This window comes from Fringilla coelebs, assembly GCF_963513975.1.
Source record: "Fringilla coelebs genome assembly, chromosome: 7".
NCBI classification, from domain to species: domain Eukaryota; kingdom Metazoa; phylum Chordata; class Aves; order Passeriformes; family Fringillidae; genus Fringilla; species Fringilla coelebs.
The window spans coordinates 33,052,366-33,065,005 of NC_140035.1; the positions used below are offsets into that span (position 1 = coordinate 33,052,366).

General features: G+C 38.9%; 1 protein-coding gene across 15 annotated transcripts in view; it reads left to right on the forward strand.

Moving 5' to 3' along the window:
• Positions 1-12,640, forward strand: part of PCNT (pericentrin) — a 69,428-nt gene that overhangs the window by 30,984 nt on the left and 25,804 nt on the right. For 9 of the 15 annotated variants that reach the window (XM_084208838.1, XM_084208850.1, XM_084208845.1 and 6 more), the window contains 10 exons: positions 455-606; positions 1,891-2,105; positions 2,553-2,779; positions 4,053-4,215; positions 4,675-4,818; positions 5,185-5,223; positions 8,923-9,152; positions 9,595-9,714; positions 10,237-10,257; positions 12,344-12,571. In XM_084208838.1, the coding sequence (XP_084064964.1) occupies positions 455-606; positions 1,891-2,105; positions 2,553-2,779; positions 4,053-4,215; positions 4,675-4,818; positions 5,185-5,223; positions 8,923-9,152; positions 9,595-9,714; positions 10,237-10,257; positions 12,344-12,571 (1,539 nt within the window). The remainder of the gene's footprint in view (positions 1-454; positions 607-1,890; positions 2,106-2,552; positions 2,780-4,052; positions 4,216-4,674; positions 4,819-5,184; positions 5,224-8,922; positions 9,153-9,594; positions 9,715-10,236; positions 10,258-12,343; positions 12,572-12,640) is intronic. The other 6 variants (XM_084208851.1, XM_084208844.1, XM_084208843.1 and 3 more) reach the window with 4 other exon arrangements.

Below are 12,640 nucleotides of genomic sequence, written 5' to 3' on the forward strand. Positions count from 1 at the left end.
AGGACTGCAGGTTTAATTCTTGTGGTGTGTTAGACTAGGGGGAAAGAGAGTAACACTAAGAATTTCCTGACTGGGAATGCTTTACTCTTTCAAGCTCTTCTTGTAGGACTTGCTGAGGATTGAGAATGTTGGCATGGGAGCAGAATGCTTTTCTGTCTTGGCAGTTTTCTCCCAAATAGATATTTTGACTTATTTGCTAGTTTACTGATGAGACAGAGTTTCTGACAATGGTAGTAATTTGTTTGGCAGCAAAATCTGGAGATGGGGGTAGGTGTGCACATACAAATATGTATTTTTATTTATGTATAATCATGTGTTTTAATCTGGTATAGGTATCATCTGAAAAAATGAATATAAGGAGAGAAGTAACTTTTCTGGAAACTGGTTTTCAGGTAGAGTTTATAAAGCAAAGTTTAGGTGAAATTGACTTTGTGTTGTCACTGTACTTCCACAGCTGGAAAAGGAAGTGGCCTCTTTAAAGCATGAAATAGGGGAGACCAACTCTGAACTGGAGACACTCCTTCAGTGGCGGGGCAGGGAAAACCAAGAAGGAGGAAATTTGGTGGCCTTGCTGAGGTCTGATATTGAGCAGTCCAAGGAGGAAAGGTTTGTTCAGCTTTGGTTACATAATGCTTGCTGCTTTTCTATTTGCTTGTTTTCTCACTTCTCTTAAGTCAATAACTAGGCAAAAGTAAGCCAGCTCAAAATAGCAGTGTTGGAGGATGATATATTGCTTTTATTTGCAAATTATTTTGAGGTTTTATAAATTATTAACCTATTGTAACATTAAGAGCAAGTTGGGGTTTTTTTTCTTGCTCTTTTTCTTTCAGCATGATGAAGACTTTGGTGTTTTGGGGGTTTCTGCTGTCTCTAATCTTGGAGAAATCTTAAAAATGGAGAAAGGTTCTGTGACCAAGAGGCTTTCAGATGGAGTGGATTGGTTTGATATGTCATGGGGATTAGAGAAGCTGTCATGTTGAATAAGCTTCAAGAATTTCCTCTCTCATCTTTCAGAAACTGGCTTAGTGTTAATCTTAAAACTAAAATATTTTCATAAACAGAAATAGTGTTTTTGTTGTCAGGTCTGCCAGAACACCCTCTAGTTTTTTGATGTCACTGATACTGTAGTAAAAGACTCCTTGCTTCTCCTGCTGTGGTAGTGTCTTCCTTGCTGGTGCTTCCATAGGTATGGAAGGCTGAGATGCTTGTGACTGTAGTGTGATCTACCTGTGGAGATGACAAAGGTGTTTTGCTGTGATGCCTCAGGGTTTAGCTTTTATATTTTTCAGATTCTGTGCTGCTTTAGTGTGTAGTTCTGAGCTGCATATTAAGGGATGGTGAGCTCTCTGTACAGAGCAGGGAGACAAAACAATTCCTTTCCTAGTTGGGGACCAAGGACAAACGATCCAAATCTCAGGCCTAAGAGCATAAACAATGTGTACTGAAAAGAAAAAAACAAGAAGGATGGGACTTCATTATTATAGCTACAACTGGACAATTAACTCCAATATGCAAATGGAGGAGAACTTCTAAAAGTGAGAGACCCCGTGACTGGTTGTGCATTTTGTGACCATTTTGATTCATCTTGGGTGCAGCCCTGGCTGGGCTCTTGTGCTGCCCAAGGTGGATCCATTGAGGCCTCCTAATAAATCCCTGCTTTATTCTCTAACTCCATCTAGCCTCTGTCCTAGATCAGCCCTTCAGAAGGCATCAGCTGTGCCAGCTCTTTAAAAATGACCTGTTTTTTGTGAGTCATCTTAGTGATCTTCACTGGTAACTGCCCAAACATGGCAGATAGCCATTTAGACTGTCAGGTTTACAGCAGGTTCAAAGTGTCTTTCAAATCAAGTGTGGGCAATTTTTCAAATGTTCAATATGCTTTTGTTCTAGGGAAAAACTGCGTGAATCTTATCAGCACGTTTTGAAACTGCTTATGGAAGTGGTGAAGGCCACAATAGTTATTGAGGACCTTATCTGTAGCAAGATTGGTCTTTGCCTTGATGACAGTCTGCCTTCTGGAGATTCTAAAGAAGCTCAGAGTATTATGGAAGAAATGGGATTCATGCAGTATTTCAAAGCCAAAGAAAACCATCACCTAGAAAAAGGTGAGTACAAATTAGCAAACCTGGAGGTAGTCAGTTCATATTCTTGAAAACTGCCTTTTCATATCCTTTTGTATGGATGAAGATCAGAGACTATCTCTTTTTGCAATGTTTGGCTTTCAAAGCTGGTTCACACTTAAGATAGTGTCTACCAGTGTTCTCTCAGTTTAATTCTTGTAACAGTGCAACTACTACGATGTTGTTAGAAAAGCTTGGCTAGGTCATGGGGCAGGAAAGATGGACTTGGTGAACGCAGAGTTCTAGGTCCTGATGTATAGCACAAGATTGCTAAACCTTGTGAAAAACCCTCATGATTTTTCAACATGGAGTTGTTGATGGGTCCAAGTTTTCATCTTGTGGTGCATGTCCAGGGCCTTGTCACTGCCTGATGTCAGTTTTCTGTGTGACCAGTTTTGTGGCTAGCTGTCACTTTTCCGTGTTTTCCAATAGCCTCCTTGTTTTCAGTAGAGGAGCTGCTTGATGAAACCCTCACAGAACACAACCAGCTGTCTCCAGGGACTGATGAGGTGTCTGAGTTGAGCCAATACTTATGTGAAAGTGTTTTTGCAAAGCCAGAATTGGCGTGTGAAAGTGAAGAAGCGATACTGAAAATTTGTCATCGTTTGCGCACTGCAGTGGAGAGACTTCTGGAACTGGTTACAGAGTCAACTAAACAAGTAAAGCTTTTAATCTTTTAAAAGTGATCTAGAGTCAACCTAGTCTGGTGGGAGATGTCCCTGCTCGTGGCAGGGGTTTGGAACTAGCTGGTCTTTAAGGTCCCTTTCAAACCAAACCATTCCATGATTTTGTGTATAACACTGGAAATGTGAAATCAGTTTTAGGGCTGTGTATTTAACCTTTTAACAGATCTTGTGGGAAGGCAATAGATTGGTCACCTTAAGTAGATTTAAACTGGGATTTTAAATTCATTTGGTAACTTCAGAAGACCAGGAGGTTTTTTTGAGAGTGTTTTATCACACTTCACACTAATGCCTTTTCAACACTGATAAGCAGATTCAGGAACACTCAGTCTAATGTCAAAAATGCTTGGGGAATATGTAGATAGCAGCAAACAAATATCCTTGTAATTACATGCTGCTTTAATTGTGACAAAAGGAAATGCACTTACTCAAGTTCTTTTATGAATGCACTATTTCCATACTGACTTTTGCAATGTCTAAACTGTACATCTGGGGTAGATTCACAAGCACTGTATACATCTGAGGATTTAATTTAGTGTGACAATAATTAGTTTGTTGGATAAGGAAGTCCCTTATTGAAGAGAAGATGGGAAGGAGAAAAACATGTCTGAAATTAATCTACTCATTGGGTATTTTGTGAAACCCAGAGATGTGTTTGTGTGAAATGTATATTCACCATCTTCAAAAATCCCTCCTAGAGCGAGGTGAATAAATTTCCTTTTAGGTGCTGATGGTGCTTCCACTGAGACATAGCTAACTTCTGGTTAAAGCTCTTGCCCAAGCCATGGCAAAGCTGGGTTCTAGATGACCCTCATCAGCTGTGATCCAGCATACTTTGCTTACTGGTGGTGTTCTTTGGAAACCCGATGATATATGGACTTCACTGTGTATTAGATGTGACTGAATCTGTTGAAGAATTTAAGTGTAAGGATGCTTTGAGTTTCAAGTGGCTCAGGAAGTGTCAAGCTAAGCAGTTTAGCCAATAGGGAGGTATTTCTTTTAATGCACAGTAAAGAAACTTATGTTCCTAAGCAAGACTTGTAAAAATACTGGTATGCAAGCAGAGGGTTTCACCAAAGTGTCCAGAGATTTTGGACAAGGTCAGCTTAGTACAGAAATGAAACTTCAAAACTTGGACCTTAATGCATGAATGTTATTTAAAAATTGAGATTTTTGTTGAAATGCCTTTGGTACTATTACCTTGCATATGCATCTGAGGTCTGATGCTGGGACAATCATTCACTTGCAGCTGGAGAAGATGCATGAAAACCATGCCCAGTTTGAGGAGGAGTTCAGCCGCCGCAATCGGGAGACAGCCCAGGTGGTGAGTCAGCACCAGGAGCTGATGGACAGCCTCAGTGAGGAGAGTGAGGCCAAGAACCAGCTGGCACTAGAGCTTCATAAGGCAGAGAGTAAGAAATGGATTGCAGTGTCATTTACTCACAGCTTGTTCCTCCCAACATTTGTAATGTGCTTTCTGTTTCCTGGATTTCTTGGGCTCTAAATCTAATATTTGATCTTACTTTCTGGAGATTGTTTCTTGAAACATCAGCCCTTAGCAGAGGATGTGTTGTAAGCTCATCCCAGGCCATCAAAGCTTAATGATCCCCATTTGAATCCTACATATTTGGAGACACTTGATGATGTGTCAGCCTCATAAAATCTTGATAATCTTATAATACATTAACTAGTACATTTTATTCCTTAAGATACTTTAAAAGCCTAGCTGCAGTATAAAAATAAATCATCATCTTCCTTTTTATCTCACCTTCCATTGTTTGGCAAAAACTGTTTAGTCATGTTTTCAAGCTGCTTTTTCCCAGTAGATGAGTTTGTCTGTGGCTTTATTTGCATTCTGGCTTGGCTTCCAGGCATTATTGAAGGCTACGTTGCAGAAAAAGCTGCATTAGAAGAGGCCTTAAACCTGAAAGAGGAATCTGAGCGTCGTCTTGTTGTGGAGCTGGAGAACATGAGGGAGCGCTTCCAGGAGCTCACCCAGGAGCAGGCAATTCTTGGTGAGTAGAGAGTACAACATTCTTAACTTAAAACAAAGTTGTCTGCAGTCAGGGCACATTGCAGTGTCCTTCTGTCATGGACCAGAGGTTGGCTCGATGACCTAATGAGCAGCTCAGACTGGTACACAGGTGAGAGGGCTTTCCTGTAAAGGCAGAAAGCTGTACAGACATGGACCAAGGTCATCAGGTGCTTTGGAGCACAATAAAGATGAAATGCCTGAAGGGTGGCACTTCTCTGGGTTCCGTGCCCTTCTCTGTGTTCCGTGCCCCTCTCTGTGTTCCATGCACGTTTTTGGTGGTCTAGAAGATGAAATGGATCACAATGTCTTATTCATCTTGTCCATGTGTCTGTGTTTTGATTTCTAGGAGCACCTGTTGCTAATGCAGCACAAAAAGAAGGTTCAGGTTTGTAATGACAAGTGTGGATTTTATTTCTTGCTGTGTTGCTGTAACGCTGAGCGAATGAATTGATACATTTAATTTAATTTTAACAGTGAGGAATAGTATTTAATAATTAGGCCTGACAGGTTACTGGGTTTATAAGTATCTTGGTCATAAAAAGCTAGGACTTCTGTGATGCAAAATTAGGAATATTCAATTCAATAATGACTATTTGAAGTGACAAAGATGTTTTGCTGCCATTATGCTTAAAGTGCATTGTTCCCTTGTCTGGTTTTGCCGGCTTCATTTTTTTGAGGGGATGGAGTGGGTTGCAAGCTGGCTGTGAGCTTCTAGTGGTACAAAGTCAGTGGTCAAAATGAGTAAATTAAGTTAAAGAAGGAAGGGGAAAAAGAAATATTTGAGGTGACATAAAATCTTGAGCTAAAAAAAGTACAGCAAGAACTGAAGGACATCTAAGGGAGATGAGAGAAATGTAACTGAATGGATTGGTAGGTCAAAATGAAAAAATAAAAAACAAGTAGGGAAGGCTAGTAAAGAAATGAAAGAAGAAAGCAGAAATAAGCAGGAAGGATCCTTAGAGTTATACACTAATTTTGGAAGTCAAGTTCTGTAGTCAAATTTGTAGATGCCAAATTGAAAGAGAAATTTTTTTTTCCTCCTGAAGTTTGCATACTTAACTCCTGAGTGGCTAACATTTAGATCTGATAAATTCATAGTTGCCATGATGGTTTTGTAGTCTACTCAAAATGTAATTCTCTTATTGTTTTTTAGATTAATTTTATTTATACACACGTGGGTATTCATAGATTGTTGCATATTCACTGTCTCTTGTTTCTGGACTTTTTTTTTTCCCCAGAGAGTGTGAGCTGAGTAAACCAAATCATTCAGGTGAATAAAAAGTTACGTAGGTGAATTCCTGTGAGAGTCAAAAAGCTGCACTGAGCTTTCTTACCCATTACTGTATCTTTATTCCTTCTGTCCATTCAGATCTCCCTCAAACACTATATTTAATTTCACCTATTTTTGGTATCCACCTCACTGTCCTGAAATTTGCTGCTGCCCTCTGTAGAACAGAGTTGGTTATGTTGTATTTTGGGATTGACATTCTCCCAGGAGCTGCCGCCCAGCTCTTGCCAGCAGCTCCTTAGAACTTGAACAGTTACTTTTGCTGCAAGGGCCAAGTCCTGAAATCCATCCCCTTTCCCTCACCCCAGCCATCTGTAGTGCTTTTCCTCAGGTTTGGAATTGTTTGTAGTATGTGGAAAACATGATAAATAGAAGTCATGTTGTTTGGAGCTGATTGACGTGGGCTTATTCCTTGAAAAGCTGACATCTCCTGTTTTTCATGTGGAGTACTAATGTGAGTAGAATGGCCTTGCTAATTAAAACTCTTTTGGAATGGAGCTTGGCATTTGCTAATGATCTGGGGAGTGGGAAGGAGTGTGCTGGGGCCTTTTCCAAGGGGAATTGCATGATGTGCAGTAGCATTAATAAAATGGGTTTGTCTCTACAAAGAAACAAATCCGTGAGCTGATGATCTGTTGGTGTGTCGCTTGAAGTTCTAGTTATATACTTGGGGAACATGTGCTTAAAAAATTTTTTTTAACTTGTCAGAAAGATTGAGTTTAGAGGTTGCCAAAATTTGATACCTGCTTTCTATGAAATACTGCTGATTCCAGGTAAAATCTGCTTGCCTAATTATTTTTTTCAATTAATTTGCATTTCTGTCTAAGGAGGTGACGTGACTGTGTAGGTCAGTGTTACCTAATCAGTATTTTGTTCCTCATGAAGCACTAGTGTTCCTCTGGAAGTTAAAAGAGAAGCCATCAACAATGTTTCTTAGGATATAGCAGGCAAAATTCTTGCCAGTTCTTTTTTCTCAGGGTCAGTCTAAATCCATGACTTGCCTTTGGGTGACCAAATATCTCTATCATGATAAATATCTCTAGCACCTGACCTCACCTTCCTCTCTGCACCATGTATTAGCAAATACACTACAGTGCTATTTTATTCACATTATTCCCATCTCCTGCTTGGCCAAAAATATTCTCTGTCATGCAGCTATGGCTGGGATTGGATGTCCTAATAGAATTCAGATATTGTTGGGTTTTATGGGGTTTTTTTCTGTTGCATCACATGATACATATAATACATTATATGTATAATACAGCTCCAAGGGGATTGGGAGAGAAATTAGGGCAGAGTCTTCACTTCATGCATTGTGCAAGAGCCTAAGTTACATCCACAACCAAATGAACTTGTGATTATTTATTGTGATTATTTAAAAATAAAAAGTAGGGAGTGTGGCAGAGTGATTGCCCTGTGGTTATTACATAGGCTATAATTAGGGCTTGGAGTGAAATGTGCTTGGAGTGTAACTGTAATCCACAACAGGATTGCTGTGGAGCTCATGCAGTCCATGTTTTTGTCCCAAACTTTCCTTGTTTCTCTTTGTCTGGCTTATTTTGATTTCCAGAGCCAATGAATGCACAGCCTCTTCACGTTGTTTTCCATTATCTTCACTGTGGTGACATTTTCCCCAATTTGTAGTGTAAATATTGTTGCATTATTCCAAGCTTGTCACGCTTTTCTTTTTATACAGGGACATGGAAATTTTAATGATTTTTTTATTAGTATCAAGGGTCTAAAAATGTTATTGAATATCTGTGGGTAATGCAGCCCTAGAAAAAGTGTTGTAGGCAGGCTGTGGTAGCTTTTTGTAATAGCAGCTTGTAATGACATTGTCAGAAATCACATGCATTTTTATTGGTCATACTTCAAAAAGGGAATTGTCTTTTGGAAAAGGGGCTGGATGATTTCTTAAGGTCCTTGTTGCATCGCAGACTTACCTTTAACTTGTCAACAAAAACATTTGAGATAGGTAACAGAACATTTGAAAAGTAAAATCAGGAGCTCTTGCAGGACCTTGCTTTGATACAAAATAGGTTTCTTTTCTTGCTCAGGTTGCAAACTGTGTTCACAATTAAAGTAGCTTTTCTCCAAGAGTGTTCACAGTAAAGTCTTTAGTCTTGGTCTCCTAAATAGTGTATTCAGTGCATCCAACTGATTGAAAAAGCAGTTTGTAACTGTAAATTAACTCTTGATAACTTGAACAATCTGAGCTATGTACACTTCCCTTTTCGGTATTTCTTTTGCAGTCTGCATAGAGAAAATGTGTCATTTTTTTCCCAGGTGTTTTCTTCCCTTTATAACCTCAGAGCTGGACTGTTTTTCTGTAAGCATGATTTTTCTCTGGGTTTTAATCCCCACTCAGGTTTAGAGAAATACAGTGACTTTGTTTTTTCATAGGAACTGGCTTCAGGGTCAGGCTGAGCACCAGTGGCCACTGGAAAGATGGTCTGGGTGCTGACTCTCCAGTTGAGGGCAGGACCAGTATCCAGGAGTCATGGAGAAACTAGCCCAAGACTGGATATTGGATGGATAAAGGAGGATCTTGGTATGAGAGTTTAGAGGAACTGAGAATTCTGTGTTGGATGGCTTGATTAAGGAGAGATTTGGGACAGAAGGGTGGCAAGGATTTAGGGTAGAGCAGTATGGGATGTCTCTTACAGCCCACCTCAGGAATAAATATTTTTCTTTGTTTTGGTGCTGTCTAAAATACCCAAATTTAAGCTCATCTGAAATATTTTACTTTTTGTACCTTTCACTGACAGCTTTTATTATTTTTGTGTTCTTTCTCAGGTCTACTCAAGGAAGTAGAATTTTTATCCAAGGAGAAACTTGAGCTTCAGTGCCAGGCAGAAAAGGACCATTCCAATTTACGCTCTCAGATGAAGGTGTTGGAGGTGGAACTGGAGGAGCAGCTGCAAAGTAACAAAGACCTGGCTACGAAGTTACTGGAGATTACTGAATTAAAACAGCAAATTGAAGTTCTTGAAAAGCAGCTTAAAAACCAGCGGCAGTTCATGGATGTAAGTAAGAGACCACATTTCCATGGGTTTGGAGGTGGTCAATTCTCATCCTGGTTTGAGACATGCAAGGTGGTTCCCAGAATGGGCTCTATTTTCAGTTTTGGTTGAAATTAAAACCTTGGTGTACTAGTTTCATGAAAGAAAAAAAAAAATTCAGTTTTTGTAGTATTGCAGGGTAGTTTTTCCTTTTTATTAAATGATAATTGTCGTTTATATGTATGTTGTAGTCAAAAAGGTGCTTTCTCTTTTTTTAATTTCCCTGTCATTATTGATATGCTTTCAGGACTACTAGAAGGTAGTCCTGATTAATTATTAATTATAAGTTAATTATTTCTTAAACTAACAGTTTGTTCACCACAAAAACAAACCCCAATTATTCTTGTACTCAAGATTGTAATGAAATCTTCAAAAATATTTTGATTCTCTCTGGCTGGGTTTGCAGGAACAAGCCATAGAAAGGGAACATGAACGTGATGATTTTCAGCAGGAAATTCAGAAATTGGAAGAACAGTTAAAACAGTCAGCAAAATCACAGACTTCAGGACAGTCCAGAGAGCATAGGGTGAGTAAAATCAGACTTGGTGGCTAACAGAGTTTATTACAATTAAATACCAAAACTGTATGTTCTTGGGAGTCTGGCTCATGGGAGAGTTTTTTCCCTCTGTTACCCAGAGAGCAGATTTTTCCCCAGCTGATTGAACTACATTTAGGCAACAAGGGTACATTTATATTATTTATGGAGATGGAAAGAACTGCTGCAGGTGCTTTACAATAAAGTTTCTGAGTCTGGTTTAAAGGAACCTCTATGCCTGGGTTTAGATGAACCAAGGACAACAACACTACAGACACTCCACTGTAAAAAGTTGATCTGAGAAATGACTTCTGGGTTCTAAATATGTTTATTATTTCCACCTAAACAATTGTAATAGAGATGTCATTTGTCTGCATGCTCCATCCTATTTAAGTTTATAAATGAGTCCTTGTTTACACAGTTTTGTTTGTTTGATGCTTGGCTTCAAAGATTAACTTTTGCCTTTTTTTTTTTATTGGTTGTTTTTTTTTCACATAAATGAACATTGTACAGAACTATGAATTGATTCTACAGGTATGGAAAACAGCATGAATGTCTCTTAACTTTTCTTTCCTTTTCCTTTCAATCCCTTCTAGATATTCTTTAGCTTTTTTTTCTCTTCTTGATATGTCAAGGCATGACTTGGAGCTAAGAATACAGGTTTTAGGGTGGCAGAATTCTTGCAGGGGATGAACAACTGCCTTCAATTTAATTTCCTGTATTAATACTTAGCTCTCCTGGCTTACTGCTCAGAGGTGTTACAGGCAGTTATTCACTGAAACAGCCTTTTGGTATAAAAGGAGAAGTTGAAATTTGGAGCATGAAACAAGGATACTGGAATGGTGATGATAAAACTGTCCTGTTTGTTTGTGGCCTGGCTCTTACCAAAACTTGAGAGTAGTTAATTTCATTTCTATCTATTTATGTATAGTTATGGAATTGTGTACCTCAGTGTTAGAGTTGCACATCCATATCTTCAATATGAATGAATTTCCAGGGAATTAGTTTTCCATGCTGGAGGGCATAGCTGAAAAAAATGAATGCTGTAGCTTTGCAGCCTCTCTCATAAAGGATGAAAACTTACTTGGAGAAAAGCACACAAGGATGGTAACTAAGCAAGTGACATTTGTAGGGTAGGGTGAGGTATGCAGGCATTCTGTGCCAGGAAATGTCAATGTTTATTCAGTTGTTTAGCACAGCTGTAACATCAGTAAGTGCTTAGCTCACTCCCAACCAGCTCAAGTGAACTCCTGATTTTTGCATGTAGCAGTTATAACAAGTTTCCCCTCTGGTGTTTACTGGGTACAAGGTATGTACCTAGTAAAGTGGGATTATTTTGTGAAAAGAGTGCTCACTGGTTCTTGGGAGCTGCACTGTGAGAGTAAAGGTTATGTGGAAGTGTCTTCTACAGGATTGCAGCACCAGCTTTCTAGCAACATGGTGTTAAAAACATGCTTTTTATGTCTAAAGTGTCATAGTTTGGGGATTCTGATGCCAAAATCTTGTAGCATTTGAAAGATTAGACTTCTAGAAGATTTTTCTGTACCCAAAAGCTTTACTGTAAGACCTGTGTTATGGTTAGCAGTGGTTAGTTCCTGATGAGATGAGAAGAGAGTAAGATATACAGTCAAGGAAATGTTAGTGCCTGTAAGCAGTTTGAAAATGTAATCTTCATAACTTTGGTTTTCTTAACCAGTCTCCTACACTTTCCTTGTTAATAAATTTGACTCTCTAGCTTGCTCAAGTGTGTTTTCCTGCTTTAGTAATATCTGCACAATACTTTGAACATGTAAAAGTCTATGTTCATGCAAAGAATTTTTATTTCATAATCTTGAAGTGGGATGTACATCAATTCAGACACTTTTTGATGAACAAATCATTTATTTTGTAAAATCCCATCTTCCTTGCTCATGAGTATTGACCAAATTACTTCTCCACTCCGACTGCTTTTCTGCCTGAGCTTGCTTTCACTATGCCAAATGACTTTATCACACCCTGAGATAGTCTGTCTGTCACACCAAAGCTCCTAGCCTTGCCTTCACTTGATTACTGGGATCAATGAATGACTGTTTTCCTGCAGCTAAAATTCCAAGTTTATATCCTCTTCATATTTAAATGATTTTTGGAAAGCAAAGTACCTGTCCTCTGTTGACTCCTGGGAGTGTCTCTGATTGCATATTTATCCTTCAGTTCTTGGTATCTTCCACTAAATTGGAATTCCTTGGAATATTGGAAGAGGGTTCTGAAGTCACAGAAATAAATCCAATGCTATTATTAATAACTCATGTAATCTTGGTGGGTTTTGAATCTGGTAGCCAATTAACCCCATCACCAAAAGGCTCCTTTGAGAGTATACCTTCATCTAGTACTTTGAGAGTACTGCAGATGTTGAGAGAGTAATCAAACATGTATCTAAGAGCTGCTGCATTTGGAAAACAAGATTTCACAAAGCTAACTTTTTCATACTTTCTGTGCATATATAGTTCTATTTTCACCTGAGATTTTAGCACCACTTTAATCTGTAGTAAAACCTCCTTCAATGTGAAATTACTCTTGCTTTCAACTGGCAGGAAATCTGTTCATATTGCCTGAATATCTGTATACTGTGATTTCTGTGTAGGTAGAATCTTTGCAAGCAGAAATAAAAGAGAAGATGGATGATTACAATAAACTGTTACTAGAAAAGGAGAGAAAACACCAAGAAATTGAGGCTCGTGATAAAGAGATAGAAAATCTGGTGGCACAGATCCAAGAGCTGAAGCTCAGGGGTGCTGAGGTCTCAAAGACTGTACACAGCTTGGAACAGCAGCTGCAGAAAATGAAGAAAGTGGAAACTGAACTGAAGCAGGTAATTTTGAAATCCTTATTTAAGTGGGGTTGGCACTACATGACAGTGGCTTTATGGGGGTTGTCAGTA